Raw genomic sequence first — 24507 nt, 5'->3', positions numbered from 1 at the left:
GTCAGTGAAATATCCTTGTGTGTGTGTGTGTGCGACCAAGCGATAGGATGGGGAAAATGTTATTTGCTGGGGTCTCTGAGTCGGTGTGCTTGTGCAGGTTAGCGTGTGTGTATGCAAGCGCCCGTCTTGGTACGTTTTCCTGTTTTAGCCTCGAATGGACATAAAGCTCGGTCTCACAATGGCCCATTGTCCCGTCTCCCGTCCACACTTCCTGTCAGGTCAGAATGCACGGAAATAAGGACGCAGTGCAAACAAACAGCGGCGGCTCTCCACCCACCGTCGGGCCCTTCAGGAGGAGCCCGTCTTCGACTCATGGGGGTGTACGGCGTTCCTGCCAGGATGTTAATCAGCGTTGCATCCCAGCACGTCTAACGCAAGAGAGACATTCATGCTTGATCTCGGATGTGCGGAGTGATGAGGGTAGAGCAGGGGGTGGGGGACGGAGGGTGAAGTACAGTTTGAAAAAGGAAACTTGTGGGGATTTCCAACAGAGGCCTTTATGGTTTATAGAATATCGGATTGAGTGTGACTACACCTACAGTGTGTTGGTTTTCTTTGGAGGGAATGTGGACTTTTGGCATAATTAAGTTTGGCACTTGAAGCTAAACCCACGACCACTTTCTTTTTCAGCAGAAGGGGTTTAAAAGATGAATGCCCCTTTTTATTTTCCTAGTGATTTTTCAGAAATCAAAACATTTATGCCTGACGTCGACCAGCTCTGTGTCGGGTCGTGTGGAGTTTGAATGACTCTCACCTTGACAGTGTTTGTGAGCCAGAGGAAGGAACATGCCCGAGTCTGAATCAGTTGTTCCTCAACATGCTTGGTGTGAAAACAAGCCTTTATCTCACGTCCCCTTCTTGACTGATGCTTGGGAACTTTGAACTGTTTGTAAAATCATTGTGGTAACTTAACCAATGTTGCAACACATTTTAATTTGATCATCCTCTTTTTTTATCTCTACATCTTTTGTTTGTATTTTATGTCTGTTCTCTTATGTTTTCTTTTTTAACATGAAGCACTTTGTGATGTTGTGCATTTTCAATTTTCTATTTAAATAAATATAGATATATTATATATTATATAAATATATTATCTGCCTACCAAATAAAATAACTAAAATAATAATATTAAACTTTTGTGGACAGGTATTTCTCTCCATCACTTTTTTGTCAAACTTATGCAACCCATAATGATATCACAGTAATAAACCTCTCACAGTTATTAAGTGGTCCCAGTCGTACCGTGAACCTGTCAGTGTGCAGTGAGTCAATAATGAACGCATGACTGGAGCTAAACATAGAAGAACATAGAACATCTTTAGAAAATTATTATTATTATCACTGGACTTCCCTTTGATCTTTGCTCATCTGCAGTGTGCACGGTGGTGTGTACAGTGTGTGTGTGTGTGTGTGTGTGATGCTCCTCTACATGCATATTTTCCTACACATGTACTACAGATGACTGTATGAATATTTTCTGGTTATGTAAAAGCAAAGTAAACTTTTCAGTAAATTGAAAGAGATAAATACAAAAATTTGTCACCAACTTTTCTATTTACAACAGAGCAATGGTTATCCGTCATCTGAAAGGGGATAACTGGCAGACATGCACTTATTTCTAATATACATACACAAAACAAATAATCATACCCACCCACACACACACACACACAAAACACACGCTGCCAAATCCATGGACCGACTGAAGGGTAAAGCCCAGACCAGGAAACAGTTCTAATGAAAACAAGACATTTGGGATCTTTTTTTCTAAAACAGTAAAACAGCCCCTCCTGAAAATATAATTCAGCCAAAATCCTGGAGTGTGGGTGTATGAGAGAGAGCGAGAGAGAAAGAACGAGAGAGAGAGAGAGAGAGAGAGAGAGAGAGAGAGAGAGAGAGAGAGAGAGAGAGAGAGAGCACCTGTGTCCACTGCAGACTCCCCAGACAGACATTTGGTTCCAGACTCCTGAAAAACACAGTAGCTGCTGTTATTCTAGGAGTCAAATTAGTGGACGGGCGGCCGAAGGTTGGAGAGGCCTAATTTAAACCAGTCTGGTCACCGGGGAGCAGATCAGGCCGCGGAAACAGGATTTACTAACTGGTACTCAATCCCTGTTTTTATGTGCGCCACCGCGATAAAGAAAATAGGGATCTTACTTGGACTGAAAATTTGAATGAAATTAGGTTTGGTTTTGTTTGAAAGTGAGAATTTGTACATTATAAAACTGAGCGCTGGCAGGCAGATTGTCTGCTTTAGTGTCCAAAACTCACACAAAAGACATTGAGCCACTTAGTTGGACTTTTTCTGAGGGGGATTTGACTTTTTCCAGCTTTGCCAGTGAGACTAAATTAAGGCTGTGTTTTAAATTTCACCGCATGCATTTTTCAAGGTATGCTGAATGTTGAGATTAGGCTGTTTCAGCCTAAGTCGAGCGTTTAAAGGATCAAGGAGGGGCAACGTGATAAAGTTCACCCAAAACATACAGTATCCCTGTAAGTATATCCATAATAACGGCACATAACTCTAGCTGAACAATTTGGGAGCGAGGGAGACTCTTTCCAAGCCATTACTTATAATTTCACAGGGCTGTTGTTGATTATTTGAAAATGGCTCAAATGAATGTATGTCACAGTTCACTGCGAGCCCACAGTGACTTCTTTTGAAAATGACTCTGGTATATTGGCAGAGTTTCTTGGACTTGTGCCGCTGAAAATGGTTTCAGCATTTCTGGCAGGTGTTTGCACTGTGTGAAAGTAATTTCCTGGAAAGACATTCTGAAAACTATTCTTCCTGTTTCAACTCACTCACTTCACACCATGTTGCCCCCCGGCCTCTCTGATCTGACTTTTTCTCCTCACCTTCCTCCCTTTTCCCTTCCATCCCAACCCTGGAGCCTGCATCCCACTGGTTCTCTGCAACAAAAAGCCAAAGGGATTTTTTTTGGATTATTGCAGAAAATAAGCACAAGTTTATAATGCTTACACATTCTGTTCAGCAGAAAGTGGCACTGAAATAACACTGGGTTGGATTATTATTGTAGCTGGAGAGATAATTTGCTGGACGTGCTAATGATGCATCTTAGTTTAGAGGCATTAGCTGTGTCTAAATTCCGTGGCTGCATCTTTCGGAGACTGTCCCATTTCCAATACTCTTTCAAACACGGCCGGCAAATCGTCCTCCATCCCTGAGAAACAAAGGCTGTAACCTATCCCAGGATTCATTGTTCAATTATTCCTCAAAAATGGTTTCTGTTATTTAAGGTAGATCTTATCACACTGCTGTACGTTCAAGTTTTTATTTTTCCGGTAAGTTTAGTTTTTATTAGATATTGATGACATGTCATGATTAAATGCTGGGACTGACTCAGGATTGGTCCAACGTCGGTATCAGCAAAACCTTGTTATACAGTGGCTCCATCCCCCCGATCGCTACTGTAACTGTGGCTCAAAATATCTGGTATATTTTAGCTAAACGCGTCGTCCATCTGTATATACCGTCTCTGGTTTGAGCATGTTGCATCATCCAAACCTCCAAACGCTTCAGGTGCAAAATATTTGCTTTGCCTAGTTCCAGTTGCTAAGCTATGACAGGACTATCACCATTCAAGGGGGACATTTAGTGAGCTATCTGTTGACTGTTGACCGTTGACCCATGACAAATGGGTGCAAGGTCATGGTGTAAAGGGGGAAATATCTCCTTGTTCCTGGGGAAAAATATGTGATTTATTCCAGTACAGGCATCGCACAGTATCATTTACACACTCCAGCTGACAACGATCACTGTTGAATCTCATCTCTTCCAGAAGTCACTTGGAAGAAGCCACTGAGTCAACAAGCCACAGACAAATGAGTTGAGGTCACAGAAGCAGCTTTGACACGAGTTAAATCACGGCGAGCAGTTCACGAGTACATCAGACGCTGTCGTTCGTTGTCTCACAGCTACGTAAGAGGCGGATTTTTTCAGCACAAAACAAACATGTATTTTTCACCACTATCACTGCTGTTGTGCCCACAGGGAAAATATGTAGATGTGAAAACAATGAGTGGGTTACTTTAGTCCAAGGCCGCTGCTGTCCAATGGTCCAATAAACCTCCCCTCATTCATTTCTCTCTCTCTCTTTCTCTCTCTCTCTCTCTCTGTCTCTGGTTGGATATAATTACCCCTTCATCGTGCTCTGGAAAGCAAAACAGTGATCTGTGTCTCCATATAGGAACTGTGGCCTAGTCTAAACACGGTCGCTGTGTTGTTGTGTAGATGGATGTGTGTGTGTGTGTTTGTGGGTGTTGGGTTATAAAAATAAGCCGATCTCAGCATGAGACACCAGTAGGTTACGCACAGAAGTGGGTGTGATTGTCTGTGTGTGTGTTTGTGTGTGTGTGCTTTCTTGGAATGAAATGAAATGTATTTTAGTTTGCGTGCAGCTATGTGTCACTGGCTTTGTGTACTCAGTGTGTATGTGAGTGTTGCACATTTCAAAAAGTACAAAAGTGTCTTGAATCACCGATTTAAAATGGGGGGATACGAAAATATTGTGACAATGCTAGAAATACTGGGTTTAAAAAGTCCAACTTGCAATGCAACTGCAAGTCTGCAGGCCACACACAGAAAAAAATATGTGAATCAAAATGAGGAGAGCCACTGAATGTCCTATGTTTTATCACACCATAATACATCACATTCTGGACACCCACTGTACAAACACACAAGGACACGTCTATGCAATCTTGTCATGAGAGGAACTTGTTTCAAAACAAGTCAGCGATAAGCAAATTCCAAATTGGGAGTGTTTTGCCTAAGAATCACTGAAGTGTGTGCACAGTGTGTGTGTGTGTGTGTGTGTGTGTGTGTGTGTGTGTGTGTGTGTGTGTGTGTGTGTGTGTGTGTGTGTGTGTGTGTGTGTGTGACTCTCAAAAGGGATTTGACACAATCTGCCCAGAGCCATGAGAACTGGTGTTCGGTTCTTCCCGAGAGTGTTAATCGGAGGAGGGTGATGAAAGTTTGTGACAGAAAATATATCAATATTTAACAAACACGAAGAGAATGTGAAGACGATATGGTCAAACTAGCCCGAACAGGAACGTCAAACATGACTGGGGCAGAGCGTTGAATATGACAAACCTGGGGATCACCAAGTTTTAAGTGAGAGATGTACAAGTCGTGAGAGAGTTGGAATGAAAAAAAAAAGAAGAGCGGTGCAGACCAAGAAAAATGAAAAACAGAGGGAGAGATTGTGAAAAAGCACTAAATGTGTAATCTCGCCTCCCTTCGGGGACCCGGCTCGGAATGGCATCCAACAACTTGTGAGCTTTTTTGAACAAATAGCTGACATGCCTCAGAACAGAGGTTGTTTATCTTGGGATGGAGGGAAGGGGAGAGCGGAGAGGGATGCAAAGAACGCCTGGGAGAGGGAGGAGAGGAGGGAAACAGGAACAGGGAGATGGACGGAGAGAGGAGTCAAGATTGTGCAGAAGAAAGAAAAGAAAGGCGGGGGGGAGAGATGATATGCTTGGGAAATCGATACAAATAAAAACACAAACACACAAAAATGACAGTATCGGTAAATCTACAGAAACAATATTTTACCTCTCAAACTCACTGCAGCAAAGACATGAACAGCCTCCAGATCCAGACAGCTAGCAGACCCATAGTGTTAGTGTAAGAATGAAAGATCTGCTTCAAATACATGAGTCACTGAGGTGTTTAGTCTGCAGGTTAACAGGTGACAGACAATAGAAAAGTTCTACAATGCTTCTGCAAAGCCTCCACACGTCTACAATTGTACAAAATACCATTTGCACATGTAATATTTTGAGAGTTCGCAGACAGAAACTCTGAATACAGATAACATATCAGCAAAGATAGCAGCAGTCAAAAAGTAGAAAATGACTTCACACACTTTCTTAAACAAACATGCTTTCTTTCATCAGAGGAGCACAGTGGTGGCATCAGCTTAAAAGGATTCATCGATCATCTCCAAGTGGGAAGGGGAGATACAGACTCACAGTAATCAGTCATACACACATTACACGGATGTATTTCAACTAGAGTATCAGTACAAAATGAACACTAGCGCTCTGTCCACACTTGTTTTTTATTTGGGGCGTCTTGTCCGCACGCAAACGGCATTTGCAGTCACTAAAATAGAGATTTTTACAAACGCCCTCCAAAGTTCACATTTAAAAAAACGTGGTTTCTGTGTATCTGGGAAACGATGATGTCACAGTTTACTTTGTCTTGTCTTGCCTGGATGGAGATCCTTTGTAAAATGATATCCGTGGGAATGAAGAGTTTTTTTAAAGAGGAGAAGAGGAGAAAATGTCTCTTAAAAAATATCCCCAGTAGTGCAGACAAGGCCTAAGATTCCTCAAATAAATACCTATTACCATGGCAACAGCATTAAAGCAACCCTAAAAGTCGCTGTGGAATCAAGCATCCAAACATTTTCAGACTAAAGCTAAAAAAAAACTAAACCCATAAACAAAACTGGATGACGCGTCTCCACTTGACAGACTAAAACTCTTTGTGGGAAAAATGTATTCGGTGTGTATGGTGACTTTTCAAATTTGTCCACGTCCCAACCGTTAACATGGAGGGGGGGCAGGATTAATAACCTATACTGCAGCTAGTTTCCAGTCTGGATTCATACACAGTCATTGCTGAAGACAGTTGCCTGCAATAAACTGAACCATACAAGGGGTGGGTGATGAGTGTGGACCAAACCGATAAAACAACCACAAAGAGCTGAAAGATCCTGATATACTCCATAAAACAGGACGTTATACCAATGGTGGTATTTCTTTCAACTGTAATTGTTTTGAGCAAAAAAAGTAAAGCTGCTTTTTGTTCTGTATTTTTCTTGTTGCCATTTAAAAACTAATACATCATCACTTCCCTTCTCTGTTTGTAGCTTTCCGTCCCAGGCCTATTGTTCCCAATGAATACATCTTTAAAAATAAGGTTAAGAATTTAAAAATAAGAATAAAAAAAATACATAATTTAACTTTTCTTTAAAGTTGAGTGTTTTTCTTTGAGCACTGCAGTTTACAGAAAATGTTCCTCAAACAGCAGTGGATGATGCTGTGTTTGATGGGGACTATTTTCTGCCCCAGATTTACACACGTTTGTTTCTTTGTTGTGAGTATTTGCTGCAGCAGGAAAATAAAACAACAGAATCCATGTTCACTGTAATGAAAGAACATGTTCCCCAGTAAAAAGGGTGTGGCTCTTTGGTTTGACTGTATAAATATAGTTTTGGGTCAAGGAATACGTTTCATCCGGCAACATGGACAATATATGTTGTACGTTTTTTTTTCAGAAAAAACACAGACTATCTGATCAGGCTATTTGTTAGCTTGTAGTTTGTATTATGTTGAATGATTTCCTGTAAGTTTGTTGATTCTGACTGGAAACTGGGTGGTAGCTTTTATTTATTTTTTGCAACCTGAACCAAAACGCCTAGAAATGTGGTCGACAAACATCCAAAGTCAACGTCATCTGGTGAATCGGCTCAAAGTCCTGTTGGTTTGTTGTTGGCTGCGTTAAATGAATCTGTGTTGAAGCTGGAGGGAAGGCAGAGCGGCCGTGCCAGCGCTTCATGCCTGAGAAGTGTGGGCAGGGGTGGCAGCAGGACACACGCACGCACAAACACACACAAACACACACACACACATACACAGTCACAGGCAGCTATCCCTATTAGGACTTTGCATGGGAACTTTCATTCAGTGGGTAGAGCCTTACCGAAACGTATCCCTAACTTTAACCATAAACAATTCATGCCTAACCCTAACCTAAACACAATTTACATCTTACAACTAACCTTAACCAGGACCTCAGAGATGAAGTCTTTGCCTCATTATTCAATTCAAAATCATTTATTCGTCAACCGGGGGGAAATCAGGGCAAGCGTGAAGGCAAATAAAAGTGCAAAGTTTAGAAATACTACAAAAAAATTCAAATATGTGTATTCAATATCCCTTTCTCTGTTACTGTTTACCAGTCTGTACCTTTGGAATTAACCCAAATTTCTTCCCATTAGTTTTACAATCAGGCAATCAAATACACCTTCCTAATGGCAGCAGTTGAGAGTCAACACAGAGAACATGTGGGGGGGTCATTGGTAACCTTATATGCTTTTTAAGGACTTGTTCTTAATGGAGCTGCACGAGAGATCTTTGTGTTTGCAGAATAATTGAGTGAGTTTGACAAAAACCTGAAGTCGATTCTTGTCCCTTTGACAGAGGGATTTAAAACAGCAAGTAAATGACAAGGTTAAAATACCTTCAATAAAGGAAGAATAAAACATTAGAGTGGTACAGATGCTGCCTATGAGCGGGCATTGGTCCCCATGAGGTCTAAAACGAGTACATACACACACACACACACACACACACACACACACACACACACACACACACACACACACACACACACACACACACACACACACACACACACACACACAGTCATCCTCAGATGCCCTCCAGTATTATATATACAGACTAGAGGTGTGTATTTTAAAACTAAACAAGCTACAAATCTCCTGATGCTCTAAAGATAAAGTTGCTCAAGCAAATAAATGAGTCAAACTGAAAGCATAGCTCTTAAAAATACTGGATCCTGATTGGCTAACCTGCGGACGTGTTGTCCCACCAAGTGTATGCAGGTGCCCTGGACCAATCAGATACAAGAAACCAAATGCTTGTCTAAGTTTAGTCTCATTATTGCGGTCGTGAACATACTGAGAGGGAACGCCAACCTTATTCAAAGTCTTCGTCATTGTGGACTTCTGGAATTCATTGAGGAACGTCGCTGGATTTTGTCTGAATTTTGCATCTGTTTTCTAAAATAAAACAGATGCAAATTTACTCGCAAAACATTTTCTCTGTTTTAAAAAACATGTAAACGCAGGGTAAATTTAGCCTGTGTGAAATGAGGAAGGGTGTTGTCTACAACAGTTAACAACAGCGGCTTTCCAGCTTGTGTGTGAATGTGTTTACTTCCGCCTGCCTTCATGTGAGCGCTGTGGTGTACGTGTGTGTGTGTTTTGTATATGTGTGTGTGGTACCGGGGGTGTGGGGGCAACGGGGGAAGTGTGGTAGCTCACTCCTCAAGTGGCATGTGGCTGCGGTGTCATCGGCGGTATGGCGAGCGCTGGCAGATGAACAGGCCACCTCGGAGCTTTAACGACAGAGAGGCCTGCTGTGAGCCTTTGAGGACGGGGTGAGGATGCTTCTGTTCCTGTTGATAAGGCTCCGTTTCCTCTCGGACAGGTCAGCGTGGGACCGTGGACATGTGCACTTTATGGGCCGACACCTCCGTCGACCGTTATCCTCTGAGTGCTGGATGGAGTTTTGAAGTCGTGGAGCTGTTGATTTAATTATGGCAGGAATTCTTTACTCCACTCCACTGGACTTAATTCTGTGGTTTCCTTTAGTAGAGTCATCACAAAGGAAATGATGGTCATGTTTTTCTGTTCAATTCAAATAGTTTTCAAACAGGTTCTCAAAAACCACACATCTCCCATGATAATATTTAACCATCTATGTATCAGCAGAAGATCATTGAGAGAACTCAGGCTGTAGTTATAAGACAATAAGATTAGAGTAATATTTATGCATTTGGGAAAATGTGCTTGTCCTTATTATCATTTGAGTTGAAGCTCTGATTATAACAAGTGAAGCCAGACAATGGTTTGCTTCATGCCAAGTTCAGACTACATGACTTTCTCGTCTTGCGATTTTTTGCAACAAACAAAAAACATGGTGTAAATTTCGCCGTTTCAAGTCGAATTTGAATGTTGGTCTTACGGACACTCGGGGTGACACCACAGGAGCAGTGTTATTTTTCCTGTTGTTTTGTTTTATGTTTGAAGAATCGGTCAATGTTTACTTCAATTGGATTGGATTTGGCTGCAACGCCGTTTACCCCTGAAACTCCAAAAGTGTTTTGTGACCTACCCCTCCATCGGCAAAGTGGTAGATAACGAGTGAATTCAATTTTTTTCTGTGAGGCCCCCCCAATTCACAAAAATCCTAGATCCGCCACTGGAAAAAATAAAAGGGATTTTAGGGGAAAACTGCTTCACATTTGAATTTGAACCAATGAGAGGCGACTGCTCAACCCATCATGAAGCATTGACTTGGGGACCCCCCCCCAACACCTCTTCATGTTACAGCGCCCCCTGCTTTGGCTGCAAAAGAGCTGCATCGTTCTTTTTGTTTGTCTACTCATTGCTTCAGACAGTGTCAACCAGTCAATTGGCAGATAGGAGACAGACAACAAGTGGAGGTGCTGACCCTGGAGCAGTGTGTGTGATCGCCGGAGCCGCTGTGCTGCTCCTCCGACGGCCCCTGCCCTCAGCTCCTCTACCCCCGCCCCCTTTCCTCATCCCCTCCGCGCTGCGCCGCACCACACACCCGGCGCAGCAGCGGGGCAGTCCGGCTGCACCTCCGGCTCCCTCGGACCGAACACCCAGCAAACCTCCGCAAACCTCCAGCACCTCTGCGACTGGAAACCTTATTACCCCGGAGCTTCCTGTTCTGCTGCGGTGAGTCTGATCACGTCTGATCACTTTTTTATTGTTGCTCTGAAAGGCAACACAACGAGTCTGTGATAATTAGTGACTCCTTCATGTGGACTCTATTGTGCTTTTATCGTCTATAATCTTCATGTAGAAACTTTTTTCCACATCCTACAATATCCCTTTGACATGTGCACAACATTTCTATAGGTGTTTTATTATTGTCTAGATGTCTTAAATTCTTTGTGGAGTGAATAGGTTCAATAAAAATAACTCATGAATTGCATGTTGATGTGATTATTATAGGGGATTAATTATTAGCAGTGTTGAATACGTCAGAGAAACAAAGCAAACATATTGTTTAATTTCAGATAAGGCAAAACCATTAAGACTTGTAAAAGTGTTTACTGAAGCAAGGCTGTTATCAGACACTATTTTATTGTCCTGGATGATGTAAGTCTTTTCTCAGATCCCAGACATGAAACCCAATCTGCTCATGCAACACATTTATATTCAGCTCCAGAGGCAGCAGCGTATCATTACTATTTTCCCCCCACTGCAACCCTGGTCCGAATAAGCTCTGCTGGCAGCGCTTTGATTTTTATCACTCCGCCTTGTAATTACTGTGGTAACGCATGACATAATGCATCAGTTTTAATACATGTTGTTGACATGACCAAGATGTGCTCCTGATTCAGTGGAACGTGACACATGAAGTTGAAGTTGGTGGTCTTGAAGTGTTTTAATTACGGAGGCAAACAGGGAGCAGGGTGTTGGACTCATTACAAGTTGGGGGCCGGCGGCCTTTTGACCCCCACGACCTGCCAGTGAGCCATGAGGGTGGCCACCAATGCGAAATACCACCGTCACGCACGCACACGCACACACACACACACACACTCACTGACCTGCCCTGGCCAATAAACAAACACACACAGCAGTGATCAATGAAATGCCATTCTGCTTCAGGCCACATCGATACTTCTACGCTTTCGTTTAAAGTGCACCAACTCTGCTAAGAATCTGCCCGGCGTCCACCCTGCTCCAGAGTTTCAGAGCTGATTAAAATGGAGAAGTTTGGAAACGCTACTGGTTTTAGTTTTAAAACTCCAGGGCTGTGTTTTAGTCTAGACAGGCAGAAACTGAGATGTTTGGAAGCGATGTCATAGACACTCACAAGCGCTTGCTGGTTGGGTCTTTTCAGTCAGGACGTAGCCTTCACTGATTCACCAGGCTCCTATCACATGTCCCCCTACCAGAAGAAAACATCCAGCATTAGCCTTGAACGCAAAATTGATAATCAATTGCAAGTGTTGCTGACTCTGTTGTCTTTGCTAAAAGCTGTTGTGCTGTTAAATTCTATGTTTTACAAATATACGACTGTTTACATGCACAGGAGACGAGCTATTATTCAAGCAATCTATGACAATTCCTGTGGGAGTTTTCCCTCTTTATACCGAAACGCACATGCCAAGGTCAAGATATGTTTTCAGGCGTGTTAGTACGGACGGGGAGTGATAATAACACATAATCCAATAAACAACATCTAGTGATACAGTCATTCTTAGTGACATTTTTTGGACTTTTTCATGGTTTGGCAGCTCTGTAATTCCCCCAGTTTGCCTCTACAGAGTGGGCGTAGAGTCTGTCCTTCTTGAGTCAATGCTTTGATATTTCCATGTCGGCCTTCTGTACGCACTCGACTCCGCCAGCAGCAGATGATTAACACATGTGTGTAATATGGTTCCTGAATGTCCACCTCACAGGATTTTCTCTAATGATACAGTGCATGTCAAAGCACTTGATTAAGAAAATGAGCGCAGACATTCCCTGTGGTCTTTCCCACTATATTCAATGTCTTCTTTTTTTTTTTTTTTTAAACCTCAGTTATACATTCCTTCAAGGCGGACCCTTTGTGACCTTTAGGTGTCATTGACGCAACCGACCGGCAAAAGGGTCAGTTGCAGAGGTGCGATCTCTGAATCCGGCTGTTGTATTTGTTTTCACACCACAGGGTTTTTGGGGCCACACATGCTGATGTTGGGAAAACTGCTCGATCACAATCTGTCATCCCCAAATGGCCACAACTCATTCATCGAACAACATGATAGAACCCCCTGTGAAGGAATATACTGTTAGAGACTGGACTGATCAATAGCTGGTCAACAACCAGCAGGTCATGTAACAAGCTGGGCGATGTTGTGACTTTTGGCTGTTTGGAGGGAAGCTAAGCGCCATCTTGAAATCTGTGAACAAACTTTTGAAGTACTCATATACTTTAAAATGACCAAAGCCATAAACCGTAATAATTGTTCAATCTGCAGTCCAGGAATAGGTTTTTTTTATTGATTGATCGGCTGCTGTCTGAAACTTGACAACATGTGAACTTTTTCGGATGACAAATGATTTGGACGGTTGTAAAATTACAGTTGCTCTGGATGCTAGTCTCGCTGTTTTCCCTGAAACTATATGATATGAAACCAAGACCTGAAACTTACGATAACCTGTGCTGTCTCATGTCTGAGTGATGAGAAAATAGACAAACTAAATAATGCTTAATTTGTAATAATCTGCTAGCGACAGTTGTCATTTTAGCCATCAAAATTAAAAAAATGTACTTGTCAGTGCCCTCTGGTGGACAAGTTAGTGATGATATCTTTAAGTGACCTCAAATACAGAATATATTTAGCATTTAAATACTGTTATTTCTTGTTACTTATCAGCTGACATATACACACAACCAGTGCATCTGCTGATCTCATATCAGCCATGCTAATGTGTCGGTCAGGCTACAGTGCTTCTGTATGCTCTCATCACTTAGCAGTTTAAAAGTTTGGGTAAACAGCTTTCCTGTACCATGGCAATTGAGAAACAAACAGAGATGAGGAGGAGAAGAGAAGAAAAGAATCAAGTTCATGTGTGATCGCAGAAAAGAAAATTGGAAAGGAAGAAGCAACAAAGAGCGCAAATTGGGACCGTCGGTTCTAGCAGATACAGGAAGCCGAGAGTCTCGGAGGGTATGGATATTTGTTGAAGCATGAAAATGTTTTCTTGGCTAAGGAGGAAGTGTAGCCATGTTTTGCTTGGATTCGGACCTGAGCGTGGACAGTGAAAATAGGAATGTAATTGAAAATCAAAGGGGGAGCTGAAAAAATGCGGCCTTATCTTGTGTGTTTGTTCACCTGGTTAGCGGGGTTAGTGAGTGAAGGACGCGAGAGGAGAGTGAGAGAGCGGGAAGGGGGACCTGTGATAAAACACAAAGTACGCTGCTGATTGTACTCCAGACAAACTGTAGCAGAGTAAACACTTTTCAGTTAAAGTCGTCAAAAGTAGACAGGGTGTGTTGTGTGTGTGTGTGTGTGTGTGTGTGTGTGTGTGTGTGTGTGTGTGTGTGTGTGAGAGAGTGTGTTAGAGAGTGTGTGTCTGTGTGTGTGTGAGAGTGTGTGTGGGCCCAACAGCTGTTGTAGTCAAGCTGTTTCAGCCCTCCTAAGTCAGTCAAGACACACAAAGAGAAACGAAGGAAAGACATGAAAGGGAAGGAGAAGAAAGCAAATAAGACAAACAGGGGAAGAGGGGAAAGGAAAAAAAAGAGGGAAAGAGAAGGAGAAAAGGAAACAAAGATAAAAAAGTAATTGCAATTTTATGGGAAAAGAAAGAAGGAAAATGGAGAGTTTTCGAGGAGGAAATAAATAAAAGAGGCCACGGATAGAAAAGAAATGAGAGGAGAAGCACTGAGAGAAGCGGAGAGAGAGAAAGAGAGAAGAGAGAATGAAGGAGAAAAAAGGAGATTGAAACCCAAACATGGTTTCAATCAGTGGTGAGGTTGAGAATAAAGATGTTTGATGGTCGCAATCGAGAGAAAGACTCCACCGACTGATGCTCTGCTTAGGAATGTGTTCGTACACACACACACGCACCAGACAATACACACGGCTCCTATTAAGCTGTGGTTACTTACAGAGAAGCCACCTCCAGAAAATACTGTACACACAGTGACATGGAAATATTTGATTTAGCCTGTCTGCGACGTGAGAATGTGCTGAAATCCCCTGAATGGTGACTTTCCCAAAGAAGGCAATCGTAAGACTGGAGCTAAATGCGAAACTAAGCATGATGTTTTAATACAGGGATGCTTTCATTCATTTCATCACGAACTGCAACAGAAAAGAGGTTTTTCCGTCAACACTCACCGAGTCTGGCTTGTTTCCCTGGAAGGTTTGTGGGTGTTGAAGTGAAAGCAGGTTTCACGGAGTCGTCTCTCCACACCTTTGCATGTTTTCAGTGTTATTGTCCGGTGCAGTGTTGAAAGCAGAGATTGGACTACAATCAGTATCTGACACAACACATCAGGGTCTAAAAATTGCACTTTTGAGAGCTGCAAGAATGAAGTAATGTTCTAGTTTTCTATAAATGTATTTACAAAGAATGACACTCAGAGTGCATACTTCCACCAAGGCCCAACGAAATTGTACCCACAACGAAACCAAATCCAGATTAAGATTAAGATGCAGATTTTTATTTTCATAAATATCAGTCCACGAAACATACCTAGATTTGATCTCTATCTCACAATGTTAAAGAAAGTGAAAAAACAAATCCAAGATCTGCACCAATATTTAATGGGTTCTCCCCTGACCCATTAGTGTTTTTGGAAATATAGCAGACTAAGAAACAAACCAACAAACAATCCAAGGGGGGGGAGCAGAAAACATCCTTGGTGCAGGTAAAAATAGAAAGAAATTAGCAAACTTAAAAAAGGTATAAGTTGCAAGAATTATCAGCAACTCTATGATTACATGGACACCAACAATCTAACTTTTGACCTCATTCTGATAAGACATATCTCCCATTATGATGTTGACATAAGTAGCTCATAGAATATTCCATTCATATTCACATTGACATGTTACAGAACATAGTCTGATTATGACGTCAAGCACTGTTGTGAATGTCGATGTTGCGAAAGTTGTCGATTAAGGCTTATTCTGAGTATGACTTTATTCAGGTTATGATAATTAGTTAATGATGCTTACATGTCAGTGTCTTATTCATACTATTGTTTTAATGTGGTTCATATCAGATGTGATGTTCCATGTAAACGTAGTCAGACATTTCTTTCTTTCTTTCTTTGCTCTTCCATCATTCTTCCCTCAAATCTTGTTCCTCTCACTTCTTATCCTTATCTGACCTTTTCTCTTACTCTCATCCCTCTGCATCATTTCACTTCATCCTTACTTCTCCCTCCATCTTCTGCCTTCACCCCTCTCTGTGAAAAAAAATCTTTATTTGATGTCTCTTCTTCCTTCCTCAAACAAAGGCTGTTTGACTGGGACAAAAATAGTCAATATTGATAATTATATCACGATTATTGTCACATTATCTATTTTAAGTTTAAAGCAGAGAGTGACAAACACTTGATAAACAGCAAAACATTTTATAAATGTGTTATACCTCCTTACTGTATTTTGACAATGCATTACCAATAAACCATTAATATAACCATTAGATCTATATACTGTATATTGAAGCTTTGTTGTATTGCTATTGAAAAGAATAATATTGCGATAATTATATATTGTTTTACTGTCGCAGCCCTCCCTCAAACTCAATGTGTACTTTGTTTCCTCCCTGACAGGAATCAGAACCAGAGGACCAGCCGACCAGGGTGGTAGCAGCCAGGCCGTACCCAGAAACAGGTGCCCTACCAGGGGTAATGGAGGAGATGAAGGATTAGAAGATAATCCAGGGTATGTCTGAGTTGCCCCCGTGCTTTTCCGATATTTCCAGACCCAGGGAGTCAGGCTGCTCCCGGGATTATAGCGTTAGACCAATTACCTTTTAAAGAGTAAAACTGCTGGAGTAATTTTGTTCTTGTTGTGCCTCAGGCCAGTTTATCTGACAACTCGCAAAACAGAAGAGTAAGTGCAAAAAGAACGACAGAGAGCAGGGAGGGTAGGAGCATATGTTTTTGCCCAGAGGGTCCAGATACATAAGAGGAGTCAGAGGGAGCGACCCCCTCTGAGTTGTGGTCAAAGGTCTCTAACAGGATTACAGGCAGAGACAGAACACCAGAGCTTTCTGTAAGCACAGTAATTAATGGCCCGGTGTATATTCCTGTAATACTGTGGCTTATTAATTTGACTGAGGTTGAGAAAGACAAACATTTGCCCTTATTCAGAGGAGCACAATGTCTGCAGTCATGGGGACTTGTTTTCATTAGAGAGGTGTCCCGTCACTGCAGCGTGGTTCATGGGAACGTGCACATGCTCCCCTCAGGCTCACGGCATTTCAGATTCGACATCACACCTTTGTTATACTGGCCCCTGGTGTCCTTTTGTGAGCCTGGATATGGCGCTGCTCAGCGCTGGTATGTGGCACGCCGCTCCCAGATGCCCCTCTTAAAACGCCCAGTCAAGGGAAGTGGAGCGGAGGGCCTGGGAGTGCGGTCAGCAGTAAATTAGAGGGGCTGCCTTGGACATGACGCAATCCCCATGTCCTGAACCATAGCAAGTCATTAATGAAGCCAGACGGGGGGCTTGCATGCGTGGGAAGCCTGTCGACATTTAGCTGCTGCAGTGGAAACCTTTTCAAGAGAAACAGAGGTCCTTGTCGGGGCAGCTTTGTGCTATCAAAATATTTTAGAATTGGATATCCATTACTCTGCTGGCAAAGAACAACACGGGGGGAAAAAAGCCTCTGCCTTCAGCACAATTTACGGAGTTCCTAAACTGACAAAAAGCAGTATTATAACAGAATACATATAAATATATATATATAAAGCTTGAACAGAATAGCTTCAACTAATGCTTCAGCTAAGGGAATTGAATATTATGAAGACAGAAGTTGATGTAGAAGTTAGGCTACAGATTTGTGTTAGCAAGCCACCTTACTATTACAGTAATGATTAGCTTGTTGGCTGAAATGATTAGTTTCTGTTACAAGTAGGCCTGAGCAATATAGTGATGAATATATATATATATATTGATAACAATAGAAAATTATCTGTTGTTTCATATTATGCTTTAATGCAAACTACACAAGTTACAGCCATGTTTTTCATCAACTGAATGTCACATTGCGTTCTACCACAGGACGACACAGGCTTAAACTTTGGTAACGTTGCACAGCCCTGGATCCAAGAGTTTATACAATAACACTAAAGCTGAGTGATGTATATGGCTCTTCCAACAATACATGTTTACTTAAGTTAGTTTTCGTTTAGTTGCTAGCTGGAAAGATTCAATGTTTTTAGGTTTTTCAGGTAAGCTAGCCATGTAGCCCTCTTGTTGCTCAAAGTAAAAAATGGAAATGAGATATATAGCATGAAAATAGGAAGTTGATCAATGACTACATTTCCAAGATGACCAAAAAAGTGTAACAACAACTTGAAAAGAAATGTACAATAACGCTAAAGTATGGGGAACATGGCTGTTCTAAAATCACCTGTTTCACTTAGGTTGCTCAAAGGGGGAAAAAAAGGGATATGTAGCATGAAAATAGGAAATTGATCAATGATAAAACTTCCACTATGACTAAAAACTAGAAAACCCCAAGAGGTGGTAGTGAAAGATAAATGAAAATAGTTACATTTTATTAGTTCACTGTATATTTGTTCCTACTTTCCTTATTATAACCAACTGACTAGAAGTAAAAAGAAAAAAGAAAAGAAAGCTTCATTCAAGTCTACACTGTATTTCTGAAACTATTACTATTATTGATTCATGTTTTCAACTACATTTTGGACTTGTATGATCTTTCAGTTCGTCAGTCTCAGGGGCTCCATACACTGGCAGTCTAGCGGTGCTGCCAAGTAGGAGCAGTAGTTTTGTCATCAGCAGATTTTCATTATCTCTTCCTATCTCGCTGGGCATACTTTCCCTGTTTATAAACAAACCTGAGCCCTGCGGCTCTGCTTTAAAAAGCATGATAAGTCTTTCCAGTCAGATGTACAGTGAATTCTGTGTGACCTTCACGCCAGAGAGAGCAGCACAAAATGGAAGCAGGAATTCCCCAAAAGTCCACCTATTTCATGGATAAGTAGCAGACTGTTTTTTTTTTTTGTTTTCACAGAAGAGTGACCGAGGTCTAAATTTAGACGGTTCCAGACCAGCGGACCTTTGGAATCTTTAAAAACCTGCAGAAAGCAATCTGTCCAAAACACAGTGAGGTTACTTTACAACTAACAGTATTCAGAAAAGGGAAAGCAACGCGATCTCTCCCTGGAGCTCAACGTCCACGGAATAAACTGCAAATGTCACGCATTTCTCTCAACATCTGTCAAAATTAAATACATCCCTGTCTGCATTTTAAAGATAGATGTTTTCTCCCTGTTTTTACTCTCGATAGATGGTTCCACGGTGCAACCGCACAACCATTTGCAGCTGGACCTATTTCTGAGCTGATGTCGACAAAACCAGAGCCCAAAGCAAGTCAGGCTACCTGACCACACTCCGACTGGCCCGGCCGCCTCCAGGAACACAACTGCATAGTGTTCTCCTCAATTTATGTTTGTTTAATTCAGCCAGCTATGCAGAACAACAAGCTACAAAGAGTGGAACAGAGTTAGGCTCGCACACTATAAACAAAGATAATATTTGAGGGAGCTATTTGGTGCTGCAGGCTTCAACTTTCCAGCTTTAGTAATTACATGGTTTTGAAGATCTTGGAATACCCTTTCAGAGCTCTTTTTTCAGGTCCGTACTTTGGACTGAACTGTCAGGGATTCTTGCATAAATCTGAGAGTTAAGTTCAGCCTCTCGGTCGGATTAAAGCCAATTATTTCGCGGCTCGTAAGCCATTTACCTCTTGTGACCATGAATCTTCAGGAAAAGCTGTCGGGCCTAAAAGGTCTGGTCTCACACTCCCACAGCAAGCGCCGCTTCAAAAGTGACCTCACAGTGGACATGATCAGCCCTCCTCTGGGCGACTTCCGCCACACCATGCACGTGGGCCGTGGCGGGGACGTGTTCGGGGACACCTCCTTCCTCAGCAACCACGGGGGATCAGCCAACAGTAACAACAGGGACACGGATTCCATCTCCAGCCCTGACAACAAGATCGGAGCGTTCTTCTCCAGGACGCTCCGTCAAATCAGGAGGGGCTCGGACAACCGACCCAGAGAGGTATCCAAGGAACTGTCTCCGCCGCCTCCTCCCGTTTCTCCCATCATCAAGAACGCCATCTCCCTTCCCAGGCTGGATGTGGATATGTCTAATGGGAGTCCCACCACCAAAGTGCTATTCCCCAGTTCTGAAAGTACGCCAGAGGAGAAGAAAAGCTCTTACGGTGAGTTTGAGAATAATTTTTTCTTTAAGTCCCATTCCAGTTGCTTATTACTCCCCCTTAAACTTTTTTTTGTTCCTCAAAATTACATTTTCCAAAGGTTTGTTATGAATAAATTCCCCTTGTGGCCTTAAAATGGCCTTGAACTCTGCTCCTCCCTTCCTCGTTTGGTGACAGGGATCTATGAATATGCTAATTATGGACAGCTCACCTGCTCACCCCACAAGCTGACAGGATTGGGACATCACAAAACCCTGGCTCTATGAATCAGTTTTTTTATAAACTGGCATTAATTTACTGCAGTGTTAAGGTGGAAATACTCAGCCATGCTGCTGACCTGTAATTATGCTCAAACTATGTTTTTATCACATAAAGGGACCAGGGAGACATGTTAACGTGTACATAAAAACTTGATTTTGACTGCAGGGGGACTTTAAGCTGCTCTAATGGATATTTTTACATCAACAATGGATCAAGTGTGTAATGTTATAACAGGTACACATAATTTCTGACTTTTTGATGTATTTCGCCCCCTAACATTGTTGAAAGAAGCTTACAGATTGGATTAAATTCTGGATTGAATTCCTTGAAACAAGTTGCATCTTATCTCCACCGGAAATTTCTTGATATGATGTCATTTCTTTAATTATGACCAGTTATTCAACTATTAAGTATATCGCCTAATCCCAAAATGATCCTTAGGTGGGTTTTTTTATTAAATAGGAACATTGCTAAACGAAAAAACCACATAGTCAAAGGTTAAATGAGTTAGCGTCAGTGTTAAACTGGTAACTGCAGGGAAGTGGCCACCGCCTGTGGAGCCTCGGGAAACTCATCCATCAGTTCTGGAGACAGATTAGGTCCAGATGTCCTTATGAATCACCTTGGCTCATAATCAGCAGTGCTTGTACTGATAACACACAGAGATCCAGACACAACTGGCAGCAAGCTGTCTGAGAGGCTGTTTAAATGACCCACATTAACACCACACTCACGGCTCTGGCAGTCCGACCTCCCCCGTGTGCGGTTGTGTGTGTGTGTGTGTGTGTGTGTGTTTCAGAGTGAAAAGAGGATTTATTTAAGGTTTAGAATAACGGTTAACGTTTAGGTATGTAGTGGTTATTTTTAGGGTTAGGGCAAGTATCCAGGAAATGAATGTGAGTCCATGATGAGTCCCCAACGATGACCTATGACAACGTGTGTGTGAATTTCTGAGAAAAGTGACGAGATCCACTTATACAGTTACATTTTACCTCTGCCAAGGAGGTTATGTTTTCATCTGCGTTTGATTTTAATTTAATGATCCAGATCAGGGGGCAGTTCTAGGATTTCATTTTTCATTCTCTAACATTGCCAGACAGGACGTTTTGCAACATTTTCGTTGATTTCTCAGAGAACAATTCCTGGATCCTAATGACAAAAATCTGGCATATTCAGGGAATTGATATAATCTGGTGAATTTAAATATGGTTTCATAAGGGGACTGTTGGATTTTGGCAGAGGTATGAGCTCTACTAAGTGACATTCCAGTTGTGTGAACTTAATAAACTAGATTTAATCTTAAACATTGAAATTAAAGGTGATCAAAAAAAATATTCAGAATACATGACAGAATCCCTTATTGAACCTATCTTTGTTTTAATGTGGTTGTAAGCATGTGTGGGCTGTTAAGGGTTTTTACATTAACTACGTTACTCTCCAGTAATTATCCATCACGGCACATAGATGAGTGGAGATTCTCCAGGTTTAGAAGCTGGTTTCCCTCATGACTTCTGTCTTATTCTCTGATTAAAACGTGTTAATCTGTGAAATCACACGTTGTTTTCTTTGGCGGGAACAGAAAAACTCCAGACTCTTGGCCCTGCCTGCACGCCTGACATTGAGATGTGCTGTGGTAATTTACCCGTTTAGTTCGTGGAGGCAGCCGAGTGTGAGCGTGTGACTTGTTAAGTGATCTCGCAGGTTTGGACGGATGATTCACGCTTCTAAGAGTAGAACAACTTAACTTGTCATCGTCAGTAGACAGGATGTCCTCAGATGGGTTTACACCGCCCCCTGTTGGAGGTGTATGCTAATGTTGAACGTCAAAAGATCTTCATTGTCTTTATACTCATGTACAAAGATATTATTATATTAAAGTGTAACTTATATACGCATTTAATTAAAAACAGTAACATGAAAAATTAAAAAAGATTTTTTTCAAATGAATTGTTTCCAGTCAAGTTTCTCTTATGTCCAGTTGTAAAATTAATTCAATTTATGAAGGAGAAATAATCATAACATCTCAAATTTATGTTTTAAATAATAATAATAATAATAACTTAATTTATAAAGCAACTTTCAAAACAGCGGCTACAAAGTGCTTCTTTTCAGTGTAACTCGTTATGGTTAAAGAATAATGTGCAATAATGTGGAAATATTCTTGGTTGCTTTCTTGCCGACAACCTCACACCATAAAACCACAACCACAAAACCAAAACAGGTCACTTGTAAGTGACCTGTTTTGGTCACTTACAAGACAGTATGTTGGTCAAAATGTTGAAATATTCCTTTGAAATGTACAGGAGACAGAAAACCTCAGCTTTGATTTCACATTTCATCGTCTGTGTGTCCCTCAGGTCTGGAGTCCGGCTTCGTCACTCTGCCTCGTCTCTCCCGCTCGGAGCGTCAGCAGCCCTCCATCTCCCTCCCCACTTCCTGCTCCCCCAACATCCACCGAGGCTCTCTGACCGACCCCACCGACGCCATCTTGTCCACCTGCTCTGCCACGATTGTGACCTCTCACGCCAAACCCGCCACAAGCACCAGCACCACCACCGCCTACTCTGACTCGCTCCCCTCCCTCACCTCCCTGGACACCTTCACTTTTGACCTCGGCCCCTCCCTCATGAGCGAGGTGTTCGGCCTGATCGACGGCCACCCGGACGAGCAAGGCCACGCCTGGGAACGAGAGGAGGCGGGTTCAGCGTACGGGCTGACCAATGAGGGATCGGAGATGGACTCGGCCACTATCTCATACGTGGACTCCCTGCTGAGGGAGGACTGTAGCGGCAGGAAGAGCCCGCACGCGGCCGACTGGGAGGAAGAGGAAACTGTAGTGGAGGAGAACGAAGTCAGTCTTTCTGTAAAAGTGCCTGATGTGGTGATGGAGTCTCCTGAACAAGCGAGGTTGGGATTGGGGATGGAAAGTGAGCGGTTCCAGAGCGCTACGGATATGCTCGCACGCCATTATGGCGTCAGCCACTTAAAGGGACAGAGCAGGGTGGAGGCTGCTGACTCAGAGATGATGATCATCAGCCAGCACAAGAAGAAAATGTCTTACAGTTACATGGACGACGAGGATGAAATCAAAGTCTGAGCTCAGCAAATCGTAGATTTTTCATTTCTCTAAAACATTTGATTTTTCTGCAATTCCAATCAAGTCAATCATCTAAAATGTTGCAATGGTCAACGAGGCTGGCTCTGTTGACAGAACAACCATGAACACAACAACCTGCATTCAGTATCCTTCATACTGCATCTTTTCCCTTTATAACATTATTCTTCGAGGATGTACAATTTTGATACCTGTGGCTGAATGTATTTTAAAGGAGTGAAAGACTTAATGCTGCAAGTTTCCAAACTCAGCACAGAAAGGGAGACCGCGTTTTCCAAAAAGACTGAAACCAAAAAGAAGAGTGAGAAGAGAGGATGTACCAGAGAATGTGGTTAAGGTTGGGGGGCGTCACGGAGGAAACACTATAAAACCTGTCATTCACTTTATACATGCGATAATACACGTCCTCGCGAAAGAGGGGAAAATATTCTCTATGCAAGTCCGTCTCTCTGATGAGAAGACAGAGAGGAAGTGTGGATTAGAAGAATAGATTTAATCTTACTACAACCCTTTGCCGTCACTACAATCTCTCGTCAGCTTTTCACTCAGGAATAAAATACCAGGAAAGAAAAAAAAGGGAAGAGAACTCATGAGAGATCTGGAATCTCAGGATCAACCGCGTCAGACAAAAGATAAACCACAGGAACTTGTCAGCTGTTGAACTGTTGGACTGATGGAATATGACGACAAGTTAATAACGGCGTTTGCTAGAAGCAATTAAAGCCTCAACCATATATATATATATATATGTTCATTTTATGTTGCAAACCTTTTCTATAGATACTCAGTGCACCTTTTATCATAAAATGAATATGAAGTCCGACTCCTGTATTGATTTTTATAGAAGAACTGTCATTTATATATTCTTTTATACAACTCGACATGAAGATATCAACTGACCTCCTATAAATATGTACTTACAGTATGAGCACCTGCAGCACATAGTGCAATTCACATCCATATGCTGCAGTCAGTACCAATGATATAATACGATGATATAATTTCACAATAAACATGTTTTTAATGAGGCTGAATATGGTTTTATTTACATGTATTCTCATGTATAACATGTTTCATTTATGCATTACTGAGTTGAAATCCTGACAGATTTAAAGTTAAAGAGCTAAAAGCTGCAGATGCCACAGAAATCTGTTGAAACTGACCACAGCCATCGTCCTTTCTGTGAAAAACAGACTTTGGGTGGAGACAACTGAACAGTCAAACCTCAATTCAGCCTTGAGGTCCATAAAATCATTTGCCAGCGTACATGAACACTGTGATGGTGTCGATTTATGGAAAAATACAACCTAAAAACATAACAAAAAC

At 41.9% G+C, this 24507-nt stretch overlaps 1 protein-coding gene across 2 annotated transcripts; it reads left to right on the top strand.

Annotated features, from left to right (window-relative positions):
* The first annotated feature begins 10234 nt into the window (after positions 1-10234).
* Positions 10235-24209, top strand: cdc42ep1a (CDC42 effector protein (Rho GTPase binding) 1a). Of its 2 annotated transcripts, XM_035145274.1 has the most exons (4): positions 10235-10550; positions 16159-16270; positions 18870-19808; positions 22424-24209. In XM_035145274.1, exons 3-4 carry the CDS (start codon positions 19337-19339, stop codon positions 23161-23163), a joined length of 1212 nt encoding a protein of 403 aa, XP_035001165.1. In that variant the 5' UTR covers positions 10235-10550; positions 16159-16270; positions 18870-19336; the 3' UTR covers positions 23164-24209. The 2 variants fall into 2 exon arrangements, with proteins under 2 accessions (XP_035001165.1, XP_035001166.1); XM_035145275.2 differs by lacking the exons at positions 10235-10550; positions 16159-16270 and adding an exon at positions 16300-18685.
* The last annotated feature ends 298 nt before the right edge of the window (positions 24210-24507 follow it).

Source organism: Hippoglossus stenolepis, chromosome 21, assembly GCF_022539355.2.
Source record: "Hippoglossus stenolepis isolate QCI-W04-F060 chromosome 21, HSTE1.2, whole genome shotgun sequence".
Classification (NCBI taxonomy): Eukaryota; Metazoa; Chordata; class Actinopteri; order Pleuronectiformes; family Pleuronectidae; genus Hippoglossus; species Hippoglossus stenolepis.
Note: the sequence above shows the minus strand (reverse complement) of the source record. Positions and strands in the feature narration are given on the sequence as shown.